General features: G+C 48.9%; 4 protein-coding genes across 6 annotated transcripts; 2 read left to right on the top strand and 2 right to left on the bottom strand.

Annotated features, from left to right (window-relative positions):
- Nucleotides 1-52: 52 nt before the first annotated feature.
- Nucleotides 53-6,194, bottom strand: Kbtbd4 (kelch repeat and BTB domain containing 4). 3 transcript variants are annotated; one of them, XM_021640820.2, is made up of 4 exons: nt 6,067-6,194; nt 4,590-5,207; nt 3,308-3,414; nt 53-1,615 (listed from the first exon to the last, which is right to left on the bottom strand). In XM_021640820.2, exons 1-4 carry the CDS (start codon nt 6,083-6,085, stop codon nt 755-757), a joined length of 1,605 nt encoding a protein of 534 aa, XP_021496495.1. In that variant the 5' UTR covers nt 6,086-6,194; the 3' UTR covers nt 53-754. The 3 variants fall into 3 exon arrangements, with proteins under 3 accessions (XP_021496495.1, XP_021496493.1, XP_021496494.1); XM_021640818.2 differs by having other exon boundaries at nt 5,970-6,124; XM_021640819.2 differs by having other exon boundaries at nt 4,590-5,203; nt 5,970-6,107.
- Ndufs3 (NADH:ubiquinone oxidoreductase core subunit S3) lies at nt 6,154-14,762 on the top strand. The gene is made up of 7 exons (XM_021640821.2): nt 6,154-6,293; nt 6,392-6,457; nt 8,139-8,236; nt 8,583-8,732; nt 10,961-11,086; nt 11,214-11,333; nt 14,511-14,762. The coding sequence occupies exons 1-7, from the start codon at nt 6,230-6,232 to the stop codon at nt 14,676-14,678; spliced, it is 792 nt and encodes a 263-aa protein (XP_021496496.1). The 5' UTR covers nt 6,154-6,229; the 3' UTR covers nt 14,679-14,762.
- On the bottom strand, nt 11,824-22,907 carry C1qtnf4 (C1q and TNF related 4). Its single transcript, XM_021640807.2, has 2 exons — nt 22,689-22,907; nt 11,824-19,731 (listed from the first exon to the last, which is right to left on the bottom strand). The coding sequence occupies exon 2, from the start codon at nt 19,724-19,726 to the stop codon at nt 18,752-18,754; it is 975 nt and encodes a 324-aa protein (XP_021496482.1). The 5' UTR covers nt 19,727-19,731; nt 22,689-22,907; the 3' UTR covers nt 11,824-18,751.
- Nucleotides 16,990-17,454, top strand: Fam180b (family with sequence similarity 180 member B). The gene is given in 4 exon segments (XM_021640823.2): nt 16,990-17,067; nt 17,069-17,127; nt 17,129-17,185; nt 17,187-17,454. Coding segments are annotated over 4 exon segments (462 nt in total).
- Nucleotides 22,908-24,241: the final 1,334 nt, after the last annotated feature.

The following is a 24,241-nucleotide window of genomic DNA, read 5'->3' on the forward strand; positions in this document are numbered from 1 at the left end:
GTAGACGTCTATAATCAGTTTCCCTTCAGACATCAACACAGACACACACATATAATTTCAAAAACTTTTATTTGTATGAACAGTTCCTAACTCTTGATTTAGCTTAGAGTTTTTAAAAGACCAGGGATTGTATATATTTGAGTTTGGAAAACAGTTTCTGCTATTAATCAGAAATAATTGTTTCTACTTTCTGGCTTATCTGTTTATATAAGCCAAAAATCAAACCACAGTTTCTTTTCCCGACAAGAGATGAGAAAACATTAGAAGGAACGTCCTGAATTCCCGAGTTGATTCTTGCTGGTGAAGTACATTTTTAGCTTAGTCCACCATCCCATCCAAATCCTGAAGGAAAACTCTAATACTTAATTCTTTGTGGAAGAGTGACAACTGGCCCTTTGCTGGCTACAAACAAAAGGAACGGGCCACTTTCTTTCTGCATGGGAACCAAGGTGCTTCTTTTTAACACTGATCTGGTAAGGGGAGGCCGTGCCTAAATCTGAGAAGAGGTTGGCTCTAAGCAGTCTGAAGTGAGGCACAGGATCACAGGGGATAATGGCAGAGTTCAAGCAGCAGTAGTGTGAAAAGCCCTAAACAGAGCACCCCATGAGCCTGGGGGCAGGCTGAGGGGCTGCCTTCCTCACGTATGCCCAAACTAACACATTACTCTGAGCTGGGGTGGGGGTGCTTCAGATTTGACCAGGTATGCACAGAAGAGGGGAGGGCGCAGGGGTTAGCTGATCTTCCCATCACTGTCTCAGGCCAGCACAAACTGCAAGTTGGTGAGCAGCACCTTAACGCCTCTTGTGACAGTTACAGCTGAAGTGGCAGGGTCGAGTTTATAGGTGTTGGCATCCCCCTTCTTATAGCGATCCCTGAAGACATAGATGCTTCCATTACAGCTGGCAATCTTCCAGAGGGATGGGGCAGAGCTCCAGGCCTCGGGAAGACAGAGCCGGGTGAAGCTGTCTAAAAGGGGATTATAGCACACCAGAGAGTCCCCCTCAGCCACAATGAACACCAGATCCTTATGTACTGCTGCGTGCATGCGGCCTGCAAAAGGCAGTACATAGGGCTTCACATGGCACTTGTCAGTTTCTGTGTCAAAGCACTGGATGAGTCGGGAAGGTTTGGTAAAGAAGTCTAGGTCATTCTCCTCGCCCCCTAGTAAGTAGATGATCCCGTTGAGGTTGGCCCCAGCAGCCCCAGATACAGCCACCTCTAGCTGGGTGGTCTCCGTCCACACGTTGTCGCCTACCCGGTAGTAGATGACTGCATTGGAAAGGGTGTCCTGGAGGGTCTTGCCACCCAGTGAGTATATGGCGTCCTTCCCGGGCACAGACACCAGGGTGTGCTGGAGGCGGTCCCGCGGCAAAGGGGCACACCACTCCCAGTCAACGGTGGCATTGTTACATTTCCACATGCGCCGTGGGATGGACCCTCCCACCACATACAAGTCTCCACCATGCTTGCAGGCTGCAGTGATTTGGTGGCACAAGCTGTTTTGGCCACTTACACTGATGGAGTCATCTTCTGCACAGTGCAAGGACACAGCCAATGAGTGGGTGCGAGATGACTCTTTCCCGATAAGGTAAATGTGCACATTCTCCCCAATTTCCTGTTGGCAAAATTGAAATGATGACATCAGCTCATATGAAGACTTCTAAGACAGGTATCCTGAAAGGTCCAGGCCTCACGTCTTGACTTTCCCTTAACTACTCTCTTCTGGGCATTTTATGCTAGGGCAGAGAATCTGTTTTGTTCATCCCTACAATTCAATTTATTTACATATTTATTCAAATAAGATCTTTCTATGGCGCACAAACTGTTCATACTTAGATTCTTCTGCTTCAGCCTCCAAGGGGGATTATAGGTATGTATCACATCTGTTCTTACTACTTTTTTGTTTTTCTTTTTTTTTTTAATTTTTTATATTTTATTTTTTAATTTATTATGTATACAATGTTGTGTCTGCATGTACACCTGCACACCAGAAGAGGGCACCAGATCTCATTATAGATGGTTGTGAGCCACCATGTGGTTGCTGGGAACTGAACTCAAGATCTCTCTGGAAGAGCAGCCCATGCTCTTAAACTCTGAGCCATCTCTCCAGACCTACTTTTTTGATTTTCAATATTAGAAATCAAAGCCAGAACTTACATCCCATATATATATATATATATATATATTTTTTTTTTTTAATACAATCTTATATAGCCTATGTTGGCCTTGAACTAAGTATGTAACTGAGGCTGATCCTCCTGCCTTCATGTCCACAGTCCCTATCCCATGGTAATGTGAAACTTCGAGCTGATGAGCTGATGATTTGTGAAGTGTCAGACATGCATCAGCTGACATCTCTCTTTGAGTAATGTTCTCGGTCTTTGGCACGCACAGTACAAGTGGGAGACTACCTTCAGGTGATGTGGCTGGCAGACAGGCACAGCGATCCTGAGCTCTACACTGCTGCACCGCTGAACCACCACATCTGACTGAAGCTTAACTTGATGAAAGCAGTTATTTCAAGAAGGTAGCATCAGAGAAGACAGCAAAAGCTTTGAAGCTTTGAAGCTCATTAACTGATGGTTTGTGGGATAAGAAAACACATGTTGGGGTTGGGGATTTAGCTCAGTGGTAGAGTGCCTGCCTAGCAAGCACAAGGCCCTGGGTTCAATCCTCAGCTCTGGGGGGAAAAAAAAAAAAAGAAAACACATCTGATTCCCCAGTTCTTACTAACTTCAAACTGGTACTCATTGGCTATCACAAGAGGCCAGGTCAGAGGCTTAGAAGATGGCTTAAGGAGTGAAGGGCACTTGATGTACAAGATGAGGACCTGAGCACCCCTACAAAATCTCCAGCATCCACAGAAAAAGTTGGACATGGTTGTACATGCCCGTAACCCCAGCTTGAGGGATCAGAGAGAAATAGATCCTGGAAGCTTGCTGACTGGCTAGCCAGCCCAGCCAAAATGGTAAACTTCTGTAAGAGACACTGTCTCAAGGAAGACCCCTGATAGCCTGCTTTCTGCACATCTATACCTCTACACACTTGTGCAAACACACACACACACAATCACAGCCAGGTTGGGCTGGTGAGATGGTTCAGTAGGTAAAGCCACTTGCCCCAAGCCTGAGCACCTGTATTTGATCCTCGCGACCCCCATAGTGGAAGAAGAGAACTGACTCCTGCAAGTTGTCCTCTGACCCCCACACAAACACCAAGAGACACACATTCCCCCCTGCCAAAAAAGAAAGGAAAAAAGGCCACTGAGGGCGGGAATACACAGAGATTATGGCACCCCAATCCCTACCTTCAAGCTAGTCCTGAGTGACTCTGAAAAAGCTTCTCTTTCTTCTTTATTGAAATTGATCCAGGCTTCTATTGCCTCTGTTGGGTTCTGGGAACATGGAACCCCATCTGTGAGAGCCAAAAGAAAAGTATGGTCAATGACAATATTACTGGGTTTTGTTTTGTAATTCTGTAAAAAATATTTTATATATGAGTGTTTTGCCTGCACATATCTGTGCACCACATGCATGCCTGGTGCCCATGAAGGTCAGAAGATGGCATCAGATGCCCTGGAACTGGAGTTACTGATGGTTGTAAGCCACCACATGGGTTGTGGGAATTGAACCATAGTCCTCTGTAAGAATAACAAGGGCAAGAGCAACAACTGTTTTTAACAACTGAGCCATCTATCTAGCCTTATCAATGACAATCTTAAAGGAACTGTCAAGACTTGAGCCATAAGCTAGCTGTAGAAGAGCATGCCTTTAATTCTAGCCCTTGGGAGGCAGAGCCAGGCAGATCTCTGAGATTTCAAGGCTATTCTGATCTACATAGTGAAATACATGACAGCCAGGGCTATGTAAAGAGACACTGTCTCAAAGGAAAAAAATAAAAAATAAAAAAGGACTTGAGCCACTTTATTAGACCACCATTAGTGTGTCTGTTTATGTATGTATCCCATACAGACATGAAGTTAACTTGAAATTGCCCTACCACTGGCATTTGGCAGTGTTGGGATCAAACCCAGGGTCTCATGTACACCAGGGAAGTGCTCTATCACCACTAGTGGTGATTTATACCACTAGCTCTGCCTTGCTTTTTAAAAGAAAAGTAGATGGCATAATAGGCTCCCATATGCCTCAGCAGTCACCTACCAGGCTATACAGTGCACATCTAAAGTATAGTTCCACCTCACTGGCAAGAGCAGCATTGTTACCTAAAGCTGATTCCCAAATGTTTTCCTATTTCAGATATCTTGATTCATAAGCATCTCCATCAGCTTATTTAAGTAACTAGTCCTATAGGCCTTGAAGGTCCAGGATATCTTGATGAAGACATCAGACACTTGACTTCCTATTGTGGGAAAGTGATGCAGCCTTTATTCTTTAGCTGCTGTGAAGCATGCTGTCTAAACAGCAACTACACTATTCTCAACACTGAACCTCCACCCGCATCTGAATCTCTGCCCAGAAGGGGATGATAATATAAACTGACAACTGTTAGTTACCTAAACTTGAGGTTCTCCTGAACCCGAACATCATTTCTTGCATAGTTGGGTATGATAAGACCCTCTATGAACTTACCTGAGATGATATCTGTGAGTAGATGGTGGGGCAAGTGGAGGAACTCCTCCGTGCTCTGCAGCTGGGCCAGGTGGGTCTTGGCACAGTGCTTGGCAGCAGTGTAGAGCTCAGGATCGCTGTGCCTGTCTGCCAGCCACATCACCTGAAGGCAGTTTCCCACTTGTACTGTGCGTGCCAAAAACCGAGAACATTCCTCAAAGAGGGACGTCAGCTGATACATGTCTGACACCTCATAAATTTCCTGCAGCTCATCAGCTCGAAGTTTCACAGTCCCGTGGTATATATAATCAACCAGGAGCTGGAAAACAGACTCACTGACATCTTGTAGCACAATCACCCGGTTGTGAGCCTCCTTCAGGTTAGAAGTGAACATGGATCGGAAGAAGCAGCTCTGAGCTGACAGGACCAGCCGGTGGAGCTGAAACTCTCGGCCTTCCACTGAAATGGTGACATCAGCAAAGAGCTCCTCCTCTAAACACAGTTTCATAATGCCCTGAGCGACTCGGCCTGAGTGAGAGCGGTCTTTGAAAGTATAGTTCACAAAGTAGTTTTCATCCATGGATGCTCCAGGCTCCTCTGGTGACTCCATGGTAGGCAACTTCTCTCTCTGCCAACTATCTGCAAAGCAATACCACCCTAAGTATTTGGGTAATTCACAGACATAGTCCATAAATCCAACTGTCCAACTCAAGATAGGGGGAAGGAGGAAATGAGAGCAAAGTGGATCCAGACTGGCCTTATTCCTGGCCCTGCCAACATGGTCTATTGACATTCCTGCAGTTTGTCCTCGCCTCCAATGAATTCAATTAAAGTTCCATCTCTGTTATTTTTCCTTGAGGGAAAATCTGATATTCTTGATGATAATGTAACAAAAAACTTGGGACTTGGGTCAGCCCATGAAAGAGATGAAAGAGGAAGTCTATGAGCTTAAAACCAAATCATTTGGATATATAACTAGTGAGACTCTGAGGAAGCATAATTAAAGAAGAAGAAAGTAAATAAAACAAGACATCCAGTTACTGTGGTTAATTCCCTCCTTGCCCGGACACAATAGTGCAGACATTCCGATCCTGAGGCCTGGGCCTGGACATCCATTACTTCCACTTCTACTCTTTTCTAAGCTGCTGTTCCCTACTTACCTACTCGCCCCAATGAGTTCCTAAAGAAGCTCGGGAGTGCCCAGCCGTCCCAGGCCGGGGGCACAAGTAAGTCCATAACCCTGTGCAACCTGACCGCGCCACCTAGAGTCGCCTAGGAAACGGTCTCCAAGGAAACTGTCCATCGTCTCCCCCCACCCACCTCATCAAAAGCTTAGTTCAGGAGCTGGGGAGCGGTGTGGAAATTAGGACCCAGAACGCCCACCCTGTCCCTTTCTCTCACCCGTACGATTCTTTGCGTCTTCTTCTCTTCGGCCACCGCTGTGCCCTGCTAGGGCTACGTACACTTCACGGTTTCCCCACCTGCGGGTCTTTCTTACCTGCGTTACTTCCTTTCATGCCAGTACCCAGATCCGGAACCTCTGCTTCCCGCCCCGCGACTGCCCGGAAGAAGATCCATTGCACATTTCCACTTCCGGTCCGTGCCCTTGAGGGTCCGTGGCCTGTGCGTTCTCCCGCTACTTTGTAGGCACCTTGCGGAATATGGCGGCTGCCGCAGCCAGGGTCTGGTGGCGTAGGCTCGGGGCGGCCGCTTCCTTAGCTAGGGGTGAGCAAGGAACTTCAGGCTGAGACCATGGGCGTACCTAGCACGGAGACCTCCTCGGGTCTTACCCGCGCCTTTGTGCCTTTTATCTCCCTGTGCAGGGGCTGGGCGACCCTCTGTAGCGTTGCAGCGAGTGAGGAGGGAGAGTGAGGCAGCTGACACGCGCCGTGAGTATGTGCGAACAGCGCTTTTCTCTGCAACGTTAGCAGGGACCTTTCATTGTTTCTGTCTGACGTTTGTCCTTGCCCTGGAATGCCCTTCCCTCCTGTCAAATCTCTTCTTGTCCTTGGAGATTGCTATGGTCTCCACCTTCTGTTAGAATCGAGAACTTCCTGTGTGCTAGATACTTGTTCCCTCCCGATCTTGATCGCCCTCTGCCCGTTTTCTTGATTCTTTCTCCGATTAAACTGTCAGCTCTTTGAGGGCAGGCAACAAAACTTTTGAGACCCAGAGTCCAGAATATTAGGAGCTCACATCAATTTAGTACTTACTAGGTACCTTCAGGCGTTGAGGCTTATAGTGAATGATCTCCTTTGAACTTCATAACAACCTCGTGAGACGCATAGTATTTTTCTGTCCATATAGATGTATAGATCGTGAAACAGTCCAGATAATTAGATTTTTCAGTTCACAGCTCCAGTGACTGACAAAGCAGGTCTGCCTTTTTCCCACTGCAGAAAATACTTATTGATACTGTGATGTGTGGGTGCTCAAGTAATTGAATGACCATGTGGTGATTTTAATTTCAGTCAATAGAATCACACTGGGAAACCGAGAACCTGGATTTTTTCCACTTCTGGACATCTATTTTCTTATTGATACACAAAGGGACTGACAATGGAATGTGGGCAATGAGAGAATCTTTCAGAGTTCTTCAGCACTTTAGTTCTTTGATTAAGAATGTGGTATAAGCAATTACCAAGGAGAGAAAGAGAAACAGAAGTCTGGTTCCCATCTTTAAAGAGCTCTGAGTCTGATAGGAGAGCTGAAACTGTTGCTTTGTTCTCATGAATACAAGAAGTGTGAGAAACAGCTGTGGAATTGTGTAGAAAGGAAGCAAAGATCCCCAACTACAGTAACAAGAGTCTCTCTGTACTGTGAAAGAAAAGTGCTGTTTCCCCCGAGTTTTAATCACTTCCTAATCCCTGGAAGGTACTTTGTACCTGTGCCTCTAAGATTCTTCAGGGAGGGCTTGAAGGGGCGGCCCAGATTTGATTCCCAGAACCCACATGTCAGTTCACAACCATCTATAACTACAGTCTCAGGGGATCTGACATTCTTCTGGCCTTTGTGTGAGCATCAGGCACTTGTGTGTACATAGCCATATATGCGGGCAAAACACCAAAATGAAAGTAAGCTGTTGTTGTTGTTTTAAGATTTATTTATTATGTAGACAATGCCCTGTCTGCATGTAGACCTGCATGCCAGAGGGCACCAGATCTCATTATAGATGGTTGTGAGCCACTATGTGGTTGCTGGGAATTGAACTCAGGACCTCTAGAAGAGCAGCCAGTGCTGCTGAGCCATCTCTCCAGCCCAAAAGTAAGTTTTGTTTTTTGTTTTTGTGTTTTGTTTGTCCATTGAAGACAGGGTTTCTCTGTACAACCTTGGCTATCCTGGACTTCCTTTGTAGACCAGGCTGGCCTCTAACTCACAGAGATCTGCCTGCCTCTGTCTCCCTAAGCAGTTTTTTTTGTTTGTTTATTTGTTTGTTTTAATGAAGATTCTTTAGAAAGTCCTATTGAATGCAAATCCTTTTTTTAAAAAAAACTATATATCTATTTATTTTAAGTTTGAAAGACTAGAGGCTGGTTGCTACCTTTTCTCTTTATGCTTTTTTCTTTCCAGCCACTGTCAGAACCTGGAATGCTGTGGCCCATAAGCAGCTCTCAGCATTTGGAGAATATGTGGCTGAAATCCTACCCAAGTATGTCCAACAAGTTCAGGTAATGCTCATTGGCCTCAGGTCTGGGTCAGGAATCCACCATGTCACTTATTTCTTCATCTTGAGCCAGTGGTTCTTAACTTGTGGGTTGTAACCCAGTTGGGATTTCCGAAGACCATCAGAAAACATTTATGTTTCGATTTATGACAGTAGCAAAATTACAGTGATGAAGTAGCAACAAAAAAATAGTTTTATGGTTGGGCTTCCCACAACATGAAAAACTGTATTAAAGGTCACAGCATTAGGAAAGTTGTAAACCACCCACCTTAAACTATGTGACTCCAGCTGAAATCAGCTACTCCATAGCAGCTACTTCCTCTCTGCACAATGCCTTTCTGTATCTGCAGGTGACCTGCCTTAATGAGTTAGAAATCTGTATCCATCCTGATGGAGTCATCCCAGTGCTGACTTTCCTCAAGGACCACACCAATGCACAGTTCAAATCATTGGCTGACTTGACGGCAGTGGATGTCCCAACCAGGCAGAACCGTTTTGAGGTCAGTTAAATATGAGGTTTGGGATGCTGGGTGTGGTGATGCACACCTTTAGTCCCAGCACTTGGGGAGACAAAGGTAGGTGGAGCTCTGTGAGTTTGAGGCTAGCCTGGTCTACAAAGAATGTTCCAGGACAGGGCTGTTACACAGAGAAAAGAGAGAGATTGAGAAATTTGGGGCTAGGATATGTAGCCCAGTTGGTAGGGTCCTTGCCTAGCACATACAATGCCCTGGTTTGATCTCCAGCAGTATTGGTGTATTGGTACACATCTAACTTAGCCCTTGGGATGTGAGGACAGTTCAAGGTCATCTACATCTACACAGGATCAAGGATAACTAGGGCAGGATGAGATGAGATACTAACTTAAAAAAAAGATAGGTGAGATTTAGAGTTACGGTAAGAAAGGGCATAGATTTCCTGAGTGACAGCTACCATGGAAACCAGAGTCTCCTCATTTTCACTTTCAGTCTGGGTTACATAGAGCACAGCAGGATTTCTGTTCATTTTTGGTTATTCCTTCTTTTCATTTTCCATCTTTTTCTTTGTTTTTAAGGCAGGGTTTCACTATGTTGGCCTGGAACTACTCATCTTACTGAATAGTTGGAACTATAGGTCCATGTCATCATGCTCTGCTTGGTTTTATAGAAATTAAGTTTATACTGGGTGTGGTGGCATATGCACCCAGCACTTGGGAGGCAGAGGCAGAGGCAGAGGCAGAGGCAGAGGCAGAGGCAGAGGCAGAGGCAGGCAGATCCCTGTGAGTTTGAAGCCAGCCTAGTGTACATAGCAAGTTCCAGGATAGGCAAAACTGGTCTCAAAAAAATAAATATATAAATAATGTTTACACACATGTGTATGTGTGTACACTGGGCATTGACCCTGAAGCGTTATACTTGCTGGTCAAGCACTCTACCATTGAGTTATACCCACAGTTGGGGATTTGCTATTATATGGTTCAAGAAGATCTTTTTTGGCTGGTCTTGGATTTATTTTTCTGTTAACTAGTAGAACTGGAAGATCATATAATATTAAAGTAGAATTTATGTTGGTGACTTTAGAATGCTCCTTATCGTTGCAGGTATAATTACTCAAAGCAAAGAACTCAGGAAGGAGTTGTGAGAGAAGCAATTGAAAATAAGTTTGGGGGCCTGGCAATATTGCTCAGTGGCAGAGCACAAGCCTAACATGCACAGAATCTTGGGTTAAATCCCAGCACCACGAGCACCAAAAAAAGACACTATATATTAGCGTATTTAACCTTGACCATAAAAAACAAACATCAGCACAACAACAACTAAGCAAACTTGTGTATAGGAAATTAAAACATCTCTGCAGTCAACATGAACAAAGCTGAGCCCATATGAAAACCCTCAGTGTGTTACAAACTATAGTCTATTTTAAGGTAATAATATGCTTTACTTTAAAAATCATGACAGGGATTTTGTTTAAAACATGAGCACTGATCTAATAGCCAAACAACATACCTATTAAAACCAGGCATAGTAACATATACCTTTAAGTTTGAGGCCAGCCTAGTCTACATAGCAAGTTCCAGAACAGCCAAGGTTACATAGTGAGACCCTATCTAAAAAAAAAAAAAAAAAAAAAAAAAAAGTACATATTAGATGAAAGTTATAAAATAGAAGTGCTAATAAGTTATACTACAATAACTCCTGGCAAGAAGTTAAATTGGAGGCTAGCAAGATGGCTCAGCAGATAGGCATGCTTGCTTTGCAAACCTGACAAACTTTTTCTAGCCCCAGAATGCACACTGTGCATTCTGAACTGAACCAAAGCTGTGCACACACTCACATCACCACACTTACAATTATAAAGAAGATCAAGCATACTCAGAAGGACATGCAGCCTGGGAGGCTCCTTAGATACAGAGAACAGTTGTGCCTTATATCATCCAAACTGACCTTGAAGTAAGCAGTCCTCCTGCCTCAGCCTTCTCAATTCTTGTGTTGGATCTTAACAGATGAACAGAATAACAGAAATTAACCTAGTGAGGATTAGGATTAGGGCAAGTGGGCAGGGAGAGCTTCCACAGGGAAGACACAGTGACTAACTTACAGAGCCGCGGTTGTGGCCCAAGCCTTTTTGTAAGTCTCTGTAGAGAATGCAGGGTGACTGGCGGAATCTGACTGGTTTTATCTTAATAACTGAAGCTCTCATTCAGACCCCCATCCTATAGCCACCTTGTTCCTCCAGCTCCTTCTCACCTTAGATTGTCTACAACCTGCTGTCTATGCGCTTCAACACGAGGATCCGTGTGAAGACCTATGCAAATGAGCTGACCCCCATTGAGTCTGTAGTGTCGGTGCACAAGGCGGCCAACTGGTATGAGAGGGAGGTGAGTTACTGGGTGTAGTGGGCCCTGCCTCTGGGTCAGAGGCGCAGCACTGCAACTACGCGTTGTGGTGCAGGACAACTCCTCTGCTGCTGGCCCGGACGGGTCTCCAAAGAACCCTCTTTTTTAGGTCTGGGACATGTTTGGAGTTTTCTTTTTCAACCACCCTGACTTAAGAAGGATCCTGACAGATTATGGCTTCGAGGGACATCCTTTCCGGAAAGACTTTCCTCTCTCTGGCTATGTTGAGGTAACAAACCTTAAAACTGGGCAGCAGTCACAGAGCCTGGGAGGCCATGAACAGGGTGGGGATATGCTCAGTAGGCTACGGTGGTGTAAGAGCCTGAGCTGCCACCCTAATTTCATTTTTGTAATGGGATGCAAGTTATTTGATTTAGCCAAGGGACAGTTTTCTCATCTGTATAATGGAAACAGCAAGCACTTAACTATGTGGTGGCATTACGTGATATATAAAGCCTGGTATATAGTAAATGTTAAAGTTAGCCACTATTGTAATTATTATTGCATTTTATTTTTTTTTTACTCATGTATATGATTTTGCCTGCATGTATGTATATGTGTGTTTGGTACCTGTGGAAGCCAGAAGACGGTATGCCAGATGCCCTGAAACTGAAGTTTCAGTGAGTTATAATCCACCATGTTGGTGCTGGGAATTGAACCTGGGTCTTGGAAGGATAGTGGTGCTCTTACTGACCATTTCTCTAGCCCCTTGTTAATCATTTTTCTGTCTTTTTTTTTTTTTTTTTTTCTTTTTTTTTTTTGTTTGGTTTTTCAGGAAAAGGCAGGGTTTCTCTGTGTAGCCTTGGCTGTCCTGGACTCGCTTTGTGGACCAGGCTGGCTTCACAGCGATCTGCCTGCCGTTGCCTCCCTGAGTACTGGGATTACAGGCATGCACCACTGCACCCAGCTTCATTTTAGTTTTTGATGGTGGGTTTTTATTTTATTTTATTTATTTTTTGGCCTGGCTGCAAACAAGATTTTTTATTTTTAATTTATTATTTTTTTTATGTTTTTGTTTTTTGAGACAGGGTTTCTCTTTGTAGCCCTGGCTGTTGTTGAACTTACTCTGAAGACCAGGCTGGCTTCAAACTCATAGAGATCTGCCTGTCTTCTGTTTCCTGTGCTGAGATCAAAGGTCTACACCACCACCAACTTGCAAACAAGGTTTATTGATTAGAATAAATGTCTGAATCAGGGAGGGGTTCTCAAAATGGGTTGCCTTGTAATGATCATTTTATGATTGAGGCAACCTCAAAGATACAGTCTGTCCCAATTTCTAAATTTGAAGAACTAAAGATTTGGCAGAGAAATTAACATTTCAGCCTTTGAGAATGGCAACTTAAAGTCGGGAGGTGTTGGTGCGTGCCTTTAATCCCAGAATTCAGGAGACAGAGGCAGGAAGATCTCTGAGTTCAAGGCCAGCCTAGTTTACAGAGTGAGTTCCAGGGAAGCCAGGGCTACAGAGAGAAACCAAGTCTCAAAAAAACAAAACAAGGGCTGGAGAGATGGCTCGGTGGTTAAGAGCACTGACTGCTCCTCCAGAGAACCTGGGTTCAATTCCCACATGGCAGCTCATTCCTGTCTATAACTTCAAGATCTGACACCCTCACACAGACATACATGCAGGCAAAATACCAATGCACATAAAATAAAAATAAATAAATTAAAAACAACAACAAAGGAATGGCTACTGCGGGCCAGGTACACTGGTATGTTCTTATGATCTCAACACTAGGGAAGCTGAGAAGGATGTATTTAAGGCCAGACTGGCCATGGCAAGGACCTGTTAGTAAGTGGAAGACTGGAAGATGGCTCAGTTGGCAAAGTGCCTCTTGCATAAGCACGAAGACCTGAGTTTGGATCCCAACATTTAAAAAGATAGATGTAGACCAAGCATGGTGGTGAATGCCTTTAACCCCTGGACCTAGCCAGAGGCAGGCAGGTATCTCTTGAATTCTAGACCAGCCTGGTCTACATAGTGAGTTCCAGGCGACCAGAGGCTATATAATTAAACCTTGTCTCAAAAAGGAAAAAAAAAAAAAAAAAAAAAAAAAAAGCTGGGTGGTGGTGGTACACGTCTTTAATCCCAGCACTCAGAGACAAGAGGCAGGAGATCTCTGTGGGTTTGAGGCCAGCCTAGTGGGGATGTATGTAGGCAGGGTGTTTGTAGCTCAGGCTGGTCCCAGACTCAGAGATATTCCTGCCTCAGGCTTTCAAGTTCTGCAATTATAGTTACAGTTTTGGTTTGGGTTTTCAAGGGTTTTTTTTGTTTTTGTTTTTGTTTTCAAGACAGGGCTTCTCTGTGTAGCCTTGGCTGTCCTGGACTTGCTTTGTAGTCCAGGCTGGCCTCGAACTCAGATATTTGCCTGCCTCTGTCTCCTGAGTGCTGGGGTTAAAGGTGTGCACCACCATGCCCGGCTAAGATTTTTTTGTTGTTTTTGTTTTTGTTTTTTTTTGTTTTTCAAGCCTGGGTTTCTCTGTTTTGTTTTTGTTGGTATTTTGTTTTGTTTGGTTTTTTAGACTTGGCTGTCCTGGAACTCTCTAGACCAGGCTGGCCTCAAACTCACAGAGATTCACCTGCCTTTGTCTCCCGAGTTCTGGTATTAAAGGCATGTGCCACCACTGCCCAGTCCGGCTAAGATTTTTAAAGTGTGTGTGTGTTGGAATGTGTTTGTATTGGGGGAGAGCGCACAGAGATGCTCTCAGAGACAGAAGATGTCTCATTTCCCTTGGAGCTGGAGTAGAGGCAGTTGTAAGCTGCATGTAGGCTGGGAACTCAGGTCTCTCCAGAGTAGTAAGTGTTCTATCTGTTGAGCCATCTCTCCAGTCCCTACCGCTTTAGTTCTTCACAGTGACAGTGCTAAGGCCACAGGGCTGAAGTTGTGTGGCTGTTAGTTATTTATTTGTTTCTTAATCTGTTTTTAAGACAGGGTTTCTGTGTAGCCTTGCCTGTCCTGGAACTATGTAGATTAGGCTGGCCTCAACAGAGATTCTCACCTTCTGAGTGCTAGGACTAAAGGAGAGCACTATCACTCCTTGCCTAAATATATTTTCTGCAGCCACTGACTGCGCCTAATCTGAAATCAGTTCTTGCTGTTAGCTTTTAAGGTGTACGGTTGGGTGACTAGCAAGTCTAGTAGCCAATAGTTCAGAGCTCAAGTTGTGCTGTGGGGGAGGGGGCAGAGGTATGTCAACAAATTGGCAGTATGTAAAAAGTAAAGGCCATTTGGGAATCCCTCAGTTAGTTTATGAGAACGTCTGAGCAGATGGTAGTGTGTATGGAGGTGGAGTGACAGCCTGTAAAGAGTACTGGAAGTCACAAGGAGAGGGGGAGGGACTACAGGAGTCGCCCAGAGCCATGTGGAGTGAGCTCCTCAGTCATCAGTCCTAACTTCTGCTCCTGCAGCTCCGTTACGACGACGAGGTGAAGCGGATAGTGGCTGAGCCAGTGGAGTTGGCCCAAGAATTCCGCAAGTTTGACCTGAACAGCCCCTGGGAGGCCTTCCCTGCCTACCGTCAGCAACCCGAGAGTCTCAAGCTTGAAGCTGGAGACAAGAAACCTGAAGCCAAGTAGCTCCAAAAGCATGTGTCCTAGAGGGAAAATTCCTTATCTATGCTTGTCTGTATAAATAAACTCCCTAGGGACATTCACCACTTCCTCTGTGGTAGGTTGTTTTGTTTTTTTCAAGACAGGGCTTCTCTGTGTAGCTCTGGCTGTCCTAGAAATAACTCTGTAGACCAGGCTAGCCTCAAACACGTAGATCCATCTGTCTCTGCCCTCGAGTGCTGGGAGTACTCCACCACCACCAAGCCTGGCAGCCCATGACTCTAAAGCGGCAGCCAGGACAGCCAAGGCCACACACAAACCCTGTCTCAAAAAACAAAAACAAACACACAAAAAAAGTCATGGGCCACCAGTGCTGGGCTTCCTGTGTGTATTTTTAGAACATTAACTTATTTGGTGGGATGGCTACATAGGTGAGGTAAGGGTGATTTTCAGGAGTGTTTCTCTCCCATAATTTGGATTCTGGGAATTGAACACAGGCTCCGCAGCAAGTTCTCTGATCTGATGAGCCATCCCTCTTCCCCAGTTCATGTGCTGCTAATGGGTAGAAATGGCACACTCAGGAGAGGGCAGGTAAGAGGTGGTGTTCCCTGCCACAGCTGTGTATTTAATGGGGCTATGTGCTGCAGTCACAGACATTGTGATCTGTGGGCCCAGATGTATTTCTAGAGGGGTCTGGAGCTGTAATTCAGTTTTCACAGTCCTTAAGGTTCAGAATAGTCTCTAGTGACCACTGGAGGGCCTTGAAACTGCTGAAGAAAGCCCTTATCTCAGCAGACTGTGTGGCGACAGCTGATAGATCCAGGGGCCTGGGTGGGGCCAGGAAAACCCCAATTTACTGTCCTCCCCCCCAAACATTCATAGGGTTTCATAAGTCAAGTGTAAGACCCACTTACTCTTAAGCTAAAGGAATCTTCCCGGTTTCTGGTTTAAGCCTAGAAAGTTGTTGTTAGTAAGTAGTTATCAAAGCTGTGGCAAAAAGCACTGTGGAGCTCGAGTTATCTGTGTGTCCTCTAGACAATGCTCCCTTCTCCAGTTGCTCTAGAGTCTAGTCCGTTGGCTTTGTGCTGAGCGCCTCCCATGGGCACTCCTGTTCTACCCGTGACGCAGCTGGAGACCCGGACATGCAGCTGATGCTTTTGGCAGCTGAGGAGCCCAGAGGCTGGGCTGGACGAGGTGTCAGGTCGGACTGAGTGTCCGGCTGGCTTCTGCAGTAAGATGCTATCGTGAGAGAGCAGACAGGGAAACAGCATTGCTGCCTCTGATGTATCCCATACATCACAAGGGTCAAGCTGAAGCTGTCGTCTTCTTAGCTACATATCTTACCCATCTGAGCAAGATGCTACTCTGCCAAAACTGAACAGTCCCCATCTCTGAGGGGTGAAAATAGCCACCAGGAGGTGAATGAGGCCATAGGCAGCCCTTCCCTACTCAGCTTTGAAGAGTGACACGTAAAGGAATGCAAGAGGAGCCTGCAGTGGGAAGTTGGAGCTGTGGTAGGCAGATGAGGGAGCGGGGAGCTGCTGCGGGAGTCAGAGGACATGGCTGGGACACTACAGTCCTGCCTTGTCTAGTGGTAGCCCTTGGTCTCCTCGCCTGGGTGACTTCAGGATGATGCAGCTACAGGCTTCAGGATGGCTGTCTGGGAGCCAAGAAAAGGCTGCTGACTGACAGCAGGTGCAATTGGTTCTTTTGATCCTCACATGCCAGAGGAGGAACTGGGGGCCTGGTGGGTACCAGACTAATGTGCATTGTGGTGGGTGGTGGTGTGGGAAGCCTATGGGCATTGTGCAAGTCATAGGAGTTAAGTTAGGTATCTGCCAAGAGGGCAGTCAGGCTTGGCATGCCTGGAAAGGTGACATCAGCATACATACATGTGTATTTGGAATAGGGAAGGGGCACGAGATGGCATCCTGCACTTTTCTGATAAATATGCCTCCTGGGCAGCAGAAGAGCCTATCTGGGAGGCTGGGTGTTCAGAGTGGTAGACAGCAGGAATCTGATTCCTCTCTGTTGCCCCAGGGCAGTCCATGGACAGCACCATGGAGAGAGGTGGCTTGCAGGAGACAAAGGACCCAGAAGTGATGCTTGAGGTTATTTTTCCTAGCTTGGACTATGAGGTGCGAGGGTCCAGGTATCCTAAATTCAGGGTTTAGAAGGAGACAAAGAAGGGTAGAACTGTCCAGGGTGGGGAACAACCAGCATGGGTCCCACTACTAGCTTATGGCCTCCCCAACTCCATGCACACTCTTGCTCCCATGCCTGATCCCTAAGGACAGCCCACCCCTTGGCAGCTGCTCTAGGCTGAGAACTGGAAATCATGGGAAAGCTGTACATTGAGGATGAGGAGCTTGGATCCACAGATCCAGGCCATCGACTTAGGCTTGACCTGCAGCACCAACATGCCCAGGGACTTGAAAGGTGCTCAGCAATGATGGCTTCACCAACTCCAGGATCTTTGGGCCTTCCCTTAGCCCTCGGGATTTCAAGCACCTGCTCCTTTCAGGCTTGTCCTGTCTATTGGCTCCATAGGGCTAGTGAGGCTGAGGAAAGGGGTCATTGAGCCCAGGTCTTTGCCCTCTTGGCACAGGAAACATGCTGGGACCTTGCAAGGGTTTGTGCCCCAGGGCCAGCCCCTTCTTTGGGGTCTTGGGTCTCCATCCTTGACCATATCCCCCTGACCCTTCCCTTTTTCCTCACCCTCCCCATCCCTGGCAGGGGCTCCATCTGGCTCCTGGTTCCTCCTTTTCAGATATCTGAGCCTATTGTAGTCCCTGGCTCCTGACCACCCATGCTTATTCCTATCCTGTCTTGTTTCCTACACCCAGCTAAGGCCTGGGTCTAGGCAATAAGCACAGTGCTAAGGGCAAGACCGGCGGGCAACGGGTTCATGCATGTCTGTCCGGAGGTCAAGGTTGAAAAGTCTGTTTAATACACACTAAAGAAAAGCTGCCCCCAAAGTAAAATCAGGTCAGGTCCTCTAACTCCTGTCGTGGCAGTACTGTGAGACACAGGAACCATGTATGCTGATTGTCACCCAGTTCTTTTTTTTTTTTTTTCTTTTTTCTTTTTTGTTTGAGACAGGGTTTCTCTGTGTAGCCTTGGCTGTCCTGGACTTACTGTGTACACCAGGCTGGCCTCGAACTCACAGCGATCTGCCTGCCTCTGCTGGGATGACAGGCGTGAGCCACTGCGCCCAGCATCACCCAGTGTTAATATACTCATTTCAAAGTTAACAAAAGCTCAGTGGTCTCTGAGCTTGCTAAGTCCCCTCGTGGCCTGGGAATAGAGATTGGATTTCAACAGCTCTATTTACGGAGGAGTAAAGGGAAAAGTGGGAAAACATCACCTCTTTGTGAAGTGGATAGAAAAAAAAATGTGTTGTCTCAAGCCAGCCTCACATGTAACGCCTCTGAGTAAGGAATGAAGCTGGGAGAAGTCTGGCTCACGCACTTGTATATGGTTAGAGCCCCGATTCTGTTTTGGCTCCCAGAGCCCATCTTGTTTTTGTGCCTAAGCCCACTTACACTGACACGTGTTCTGAGCAAATCACTCACCCCATTCTGGGAGGGCAGGAGGGAAGTATCAGTCCTTCATCTCAGTCTTAAGCCCTACTGAAAGAAGGAACATGCCATTTCCTTGAATCCTGTGTTCCTAATGGGTTAGAGTGGTAGGATGTTGCTGCTTCTTACAGAAAGGCATAATATGGGCCCACGGGTCAGTGAGAAGTCAGATGGGGAGATGCACTAGTCGTGGACATGAAGGCGAGGTCTACTTGAATTTAGAATAGCGTCAATTCCCTAACTTCCAATTCTCACAGGCCTGACCCCCAGCTAGGCTCTATGTGCTGTCCTAGTCATTGCGGTCCTGTCTCATCCTGGGGAGAGGAAGGGAGGAGGCAAAGGCTTCACAGTCATGACACAGGGCAGGGCCGTAAGGGCTGACAGGGGCAGCCCCACTTTATTGGCAGAGTCCAGGAATGCCGGGCAGGCTGTCATGCTCTGGCCGGTGGGGCTTTCGGGCCGCGGTCCCGGCTCGGCATGCATGCCCCATGGCCCTCCCCAGCTCCTTCAAGCAGAGGCTCAGAGCTCGGGGGGCTTGAGGGCCGGCGGGCCGGCAGCGGCGAGGTCGGGGTACACCAGGAAGCCGGAGAAGGTGATGTACTTGCCGTGGTTGCTGTAGGCGCCGTAGCCATCGTGGTCGTGGCTGAGCAGCCAGACGGCGTCGCCGCGCCGCAGCGCCAGCATCACGCTCTGGCTCTGCATCTCGCGGCGCCTCGAAGCGCCGTCGTCGTAGATCATGGCCTGCACCTCGTCACGGTTCTTCATCAGCTTCACCGACAGCGTCTTGCGCGGCAGCTTGCCCAGCGTGAAGGAGAAGAAGTAGGCGCCGGGGAGACGGCAGCGGAACACGCCGGCCGCCGCGTCGAAGTCGCCGCCGATGTTGACCAGCTCGGTGTCGAAGGCCACCGGCCGGTGGCGCGGCCCGGGGCCCGCGTCCGAGCCTACCAGGCTGCGCGTGCGCGCCGCGGAGAAGGCCGAGCGCGGCTCCGGCGGCGCGGGCCCCTGCGCAGGCGCGTCGGCGTCGGCGTACACCAGGTAGCCGCTGAAGGTGGCGCCCGGCGCGCCCAGCGCGTACTGCGGGGCTCCGTGCAGCCGCAGCCACACCGTGTCGCCGTAGTCGAGCTGCAGCATGGCGCTCTGGCTGGCGGCGCGCCGGGCGCCCGGCCGCCGCTGCTCGTCGAAGGCCAGCGCCTGCACCTCGTCGCGGTTGCGCACCAGCATCACCGACAGGCTCTTGTGCGGGGCCTTGCCCGCGGTGAAGGAGAAGAAGTAAGCGCCGGGCACGCGGCAGCGGAACCGCCCGGTGGCCGCGTCGAAGTCGCCCCCGATGTTCACGTACACCTTGTCGAAGGTCACCGCCATTTCCGACGTGCCCTCCAGCGGGGTGGTGCGAGCCGCCGAGAAGGCCGACCGCAGCTCCGAGGAGCCAGGGCCAACCTGGCCCAGTGCCCAGCAGGCCGCTGGGCTTAGGAAGCCCAGCAGGAGCAGCAGCATGGCACCTGGGAGGGGAGAGAAGACCCGGGCAGGGGAGGAGGGTTGGGCAGTTGCTGCTGCCACCTTCCGCTCCCAGCCTTGCTCTTGACCCATGACTTGCTCTCCGTTTATTCTTCATGCTTAGGCTAGGCCATTACTTCTCACTTACGGTGCCCCAGTCTCACCTGGAGGGCTTATTACAGTCTCCTGCCTTTGAATTTATTAAGTCAGGACCGAGGCCTGAGAATTGGTATGTCTAATGGTATCCTTAGCTGGTCCAGAGTTCACCTTTTCATAACCATTGGATCAGGCCTATAATTCTACAGACTTTTGTTTTTAAACATGAGAATCCTTTTGCAGATAAGACCTGGCGCCCGCGTCCTAGACACGCTGAAGTGTTCTGGGTCATGAGGCCTACTGCCCTGTCCTCTCTCCTCACCCCCTCTTCTCTGGGTGTTACAGTCTAAGTTTCCAACAGTCAGCACTTCTGATGCATTTCCTCTGGTCCCCGGCCTGCCCTTCACAATAGACACTGGCTCTTTGTGTCAATTTCCATGACAGCGTTTTAAGTCTTGTCTGGGAGTGACCAGAGAGAGAGAGCTGCTCTCTAACCTTTCCTGGCCTCCTACCCACAGGATCTCTAGATTTCCCTGGGGTACTTCCTGCACTGCAGAGGTCTGGCCGGGCTTTGAGTTAGTGCCTTTTCTATGAAAACAGAATGAGGTAAGGAGGAGCTGGAGAAACGGCTCAGCAGTTAAGAGTTTAGCTGCCATTCAAGAGGACCCAAGTTTAATTTCCCAGCACCACATGGTAGCTCACAACCATCAATAACTCTAGATCTGATGCCCTCTTCTGGCCTCCAGTAGCAGCAGGCACACACACGGTACATAGACACACATGCAAGCAAAACACCCGTATACATAAATTTCTTTTAATTTTTAAGGGAGATGATAACTCCCTTTGTGCATTTGTGCTTGGAGGCTGGCTCCTGTGGGAAAGAGAGAGCCACAACTGCCGAGGCTAGAGAGAACGAAATAAAACTGGCAGGGCTTTGGCAGGATGGTGAAGTTCAAAGTCATCGGCTCTGTTTGGTGGTGGTGGTGGTAGAATGGAGTGGATGGACACTAGATCTGGGTACCAGCCTCAGGTAATAAACCACAAGCACTCTTGACACTAACTCATGCCCCAGTCACCTCAGGCATTTTTTTTTTTAACTCTCTGAGAAAGACTTCATCCATGTAACTGGAATGGTGGAGGCCCTCCCACGAGCTTGTGGTAAGCATACCCGGACAGTAATTGTGAACATGGTCTGTACAGGGACAGAGAGTCCCAGGTGTCCAGATGCTTCTGTTCTTTCCCCTGGGAAAAGTGATGTGATCAAGTTAATGACGTAAGCGGTCAGAGCCTCAGTAAGTGGAGAGCTTGGTGAAGGCATCCAGTCCCTGGGGGTCACTCTGATGATGGGACTCAAGTAGGGCAGAGGCTCTGAAGCCTGACCGCCCGAAGGCTCCAAAGTGGAGGCAAGCAGGAAGGAAGCTAGCGACAGCTTGGGACACGGAGCTTTTCTGGGCAGTACCCTGGGAGTGTGTGTAGCCTTGTGTCTCTTAGAGATGCCAGGGCAGCTGTGCCCCACACCTGGATGTGCACCTGAGGATGGAATCTAGCCTGCATTCCACCTGCCCAGATGTTGGAATACAATGCTCTGCCCTTTGAGCCTCACAATAAAGACCTCGAGTCCAGCCGAACAGTGCTTCCTTCCCGAAGGGTACTTTTCTGATTCTCACGAAGATGTCCTACCCGTTACTTGGTGAGGGTAGGGAGGAGGAAAGGGGCCCATCTGTAGTGGTGGAAACCACATCTGGCAAGAGATTGGTCTATTCCTTTCTTACAGCGCTCTTTCGGACATACAGATACGCCCTGTCCCATTTTATGGGTGAGAAATCCAGTGCCTAAACAAGGGGCCACGTTTTGGCTCAAGGTCACCCACACAGCACTAAAGTAAGCCTTAGACAGTTTTGTTTTTTAAATTTCAAATTCAGTGTTCTTTTCACCAGTTTTCCCTCTTACACAAAGGCTTCTCCAGCCAATGTGTTTCCCGCCTCAGTGACCCCTTTTGCTAAAACAGAAAAGACAAGGGGAGTGAGTGAGTGTTGGAATCTATAGTGAAGGAGGAGGCTAGCAAGCAAACAAAGGCAAACCCTCTGTCATTTTGTCTCCCGGTGGTAGCTGCTCTCCCCCTGCCCCACAGCTTTCCTTGCTCGTCTGCTCCTGAAGCTCCTGCTCACCCTATCCTTTGCCACCTCCCTACCAAGTCTGATAGAGCCCTCAGTGCCAAAGGGTCTTTCTGTGTGTCCAGTGACCTTCCTTCCTTTCATACTCGCTGCACCTATCCCGGAACCCCGGATTCCTGCCCCTGACCACCTCTTTCCCCAGCAGGTCAGAGGGGGACGGTAAGGTGTCAGGTGGGTGTCAGAGCTCCAGGAAAGGAAATGGCTGCAACAAAGCTCTGTCCAGGTGAAGCTCAAAACAGTCATCTTCAAAGAGAAAAACTGGGACACGGAGCTGGCTAGACCCAGAGCCCGGAACCAGTGGAGACGGTGCAGCGATGTCCGGCTGAGGGCACGTCCGAGCCCCCAGCGCCTTGCTGCCCACTTAGCCCTGCTCTCCGGCAGCGCCAGAACCCCCTTCTCTCTTCCTTGAAAGTCCGGCATCATTCCAAGAATGCGAGCCCCACTTTCACAGAGGCAGCCAATAAACCCTTCCTCGTGGAAAATAAAGAAGCCCTAGAATGGCCCCAAAGCCATCTTTCCGTGAGACCTGCCCTCCACCCGTCTCTTCGGAGTAAAAGCCCTTGAGCCTCTTTCATGAAAAATCTCCCAGGTCCTCCTTTCCAGGAAAAGGGACCGGGTCCCTCGTGCCTCCCGCCGCCCCCATTCGCACGGAAGAGAAGCCTGCGCCCCCGCCTCCTCCGGGCTGCTCTCACCTGGCTGGCGGCGGGCGGGTGGCTTCGGTCCGAGCCGGCGATCCTGCTCCGTGAGGTCGCGGGGTTGAGCGCCGGGCGCCCGCGCTGCGGTTCGGCCGGGCCTGCGGGGGCGGCGAGGGACTCGGGCAGCGGCGAGTGGCGACCCCGGCACGGGGAGGCGTGAGCCAGGGGGAAGGACAGCAAAAGCTGAAGCCGAGAAGCGCAGGGGCGGGGAGCAGGGGAGGCGGAGGGGAGAGCGGAGGACGAGGGAGGGGCGCCGAGCCGCCGGGCCTGGGGCGCCGCACGGAGCCTGCGCCGAGCGCGGGACCCTTCCTCACTCGCGGACCCCAAGCTTTATCTTGTGCACGAAGAGCGCAGGCGTCATTGATCCGATTTAGCAGATGGGGAAACCGAGGCCGCTACCGAGGCCACCCTAGGGTTGGTTCAGGGCATCCTACAGAGCAGCTTTCCAGTTTGTGGGGAGAGGCACGGACTGGGCTGCAAGGGCAGTGGGAGGTGAGGTTTTGATGGGACAGATGTCCAGGCTGAGTGGCCTTGGGGCAGGTCTGAGGGAAGAGGATCCATGGGTCAATGTCCTCAGAAAAGAAAGAGGCGAAAATGCCCCACTTTCCTCACTTCTGAGTCTTAAAACGTGTGCTAGCGAGACTGGAGGAAGGACAACGCTGCAGACATCAGCACATTAGCCTGAGACCCTCTGGGAAGGAGAAAGAACAGACCTTGGAACAGACTGGATTTATTTATTTATTTATTTTTTCTGGAAAGGGTTGAGAAGGACAATGGAAGGGAACGTGAACATCCTGGGGTGCTGTGCCCACATAGCAGGAGTCAGTCCAGCAAGGCCATAGGGCTGAGGTCAGCATCTGCCGCCTCGCACTCCCGGGCCCGTAAGATCTGCCGCTCTCTGGGGCTCCTCTGGAGTTTTCCTTCTGTAAGCTTACCTGGCACCCGCTATTGTCTGAAGGGATGGGCTTGGGAAGTTTCTCCAGGGTGTTGGGCGAGTGGGTGAATACATGCTTGAATCAAAAGGGAGGGCAGGAAGCATTCTGGGCAGAGGCATGGGTACAAGGTGACACGGGCAAAACACCTGTCTGACCTGTGACAGCAATGGCTCTCCTTAGCCACCGGACCCCTCAATCAGGCGACGACGGTGGGGGAGGAGAGAAGGCAGGACAATTAAATGCCAGCTGGGCTAGAAGACATTTGATGCCTAACACAGAACTCTCACCAGAGGAGTCGGGATGGGGTGGAAATGGGTGTCTAACATGGCAGTAGGGCTTACTTCAGGGTTTCGGTGGGGTAGGAAAGGCACAATGGGAATGATGCCAGGAGCTGGTGGGTGTAGGGGCAGTCGGAGTGGAGGGCCTTAGAAACCAGGTAGGAAGTTAGGAATAGATGTCAGTGGGACTCAGTGGAAAAAGCCCAGGCTAGCTTGTATTCCATGCTTGCTCTTGCTTCATAAACCACACTGGTTCAAGCAGCAGGTGCTGGCAGGGTCTGTTCCCACTCCAACACCTTCTCACCCATAATGCCTCCCCAGTCTGAATATTACAAGC

Source organism: Meriones unguiculatus, chromosome 18 (genome assembly GCF_030254825.1).
Source record: "Meriones unguiculatus strain TT.TT164.6M chromosome 18, Bangor_MerUng_6.1, whole genome shotgun sequence".
Taxonomy (NCBI): Eukaryota; Metazoa; Chordata; class Mammalia; order Rodentia; family Muridae; genus Meriones; species Meriones unguiculatus.

What these genes read in the sequence shown, in the direction of transcription:
- Kbtbd4 (XM_021640820.2), bottom strand. An exon ending in ACTCACAGATATCATCTCAG is followed by an intron (nt 3,415 to 4,589) that starts GTAAGTTCATAG and finishes TGGCTCTCACAG; the next exon opens with ATGGGGTTCCATGTTCCCAG. An exon ending in CACTCAGGACTAGCTTGAAG is followed by an intron (nt 1,616 to 3,307) that starts GTAGGGATTGGG and finishes TTTTGCCAACAG; the next exon opens with GAAATTGGGGAGAATGTGCA.
- Ndufs3 (XM_021640821.2), top strand. Translation starts at nt 6,230, where the DNA reads ATGGCGGCTGCCGCAGCCAGGGTCTGGTGGCGTAGGCTCGGGGCGGCC. An exon ending in TGAGGCAGCTGACACGCGCC is followed by an intron (nt 6,458 to 8,138) that starts GTGAGTATGTGC and finishes TTTTCTTTCCAG; the next exon opens with CCACTGTCAGAACCTGGAAT. An exon ending in CTCTCTCTGGCTATGTTGAG is followed by an intron (nt 11,334 to 14,510) that starts GTAACAAACCTT and finishes CTGCTCCTGCAG; the next exon opens with CTCCGTTACGACGACGAGGT.
- C1qtnf4 (XM_021640807.2), bottom strand. Translation starts at nt 19,726, where the DNA reads ATGCTGCTGCTCCTGCTGGGCTTCCTAAGCCCAGCGGCCTGCTGGGCA.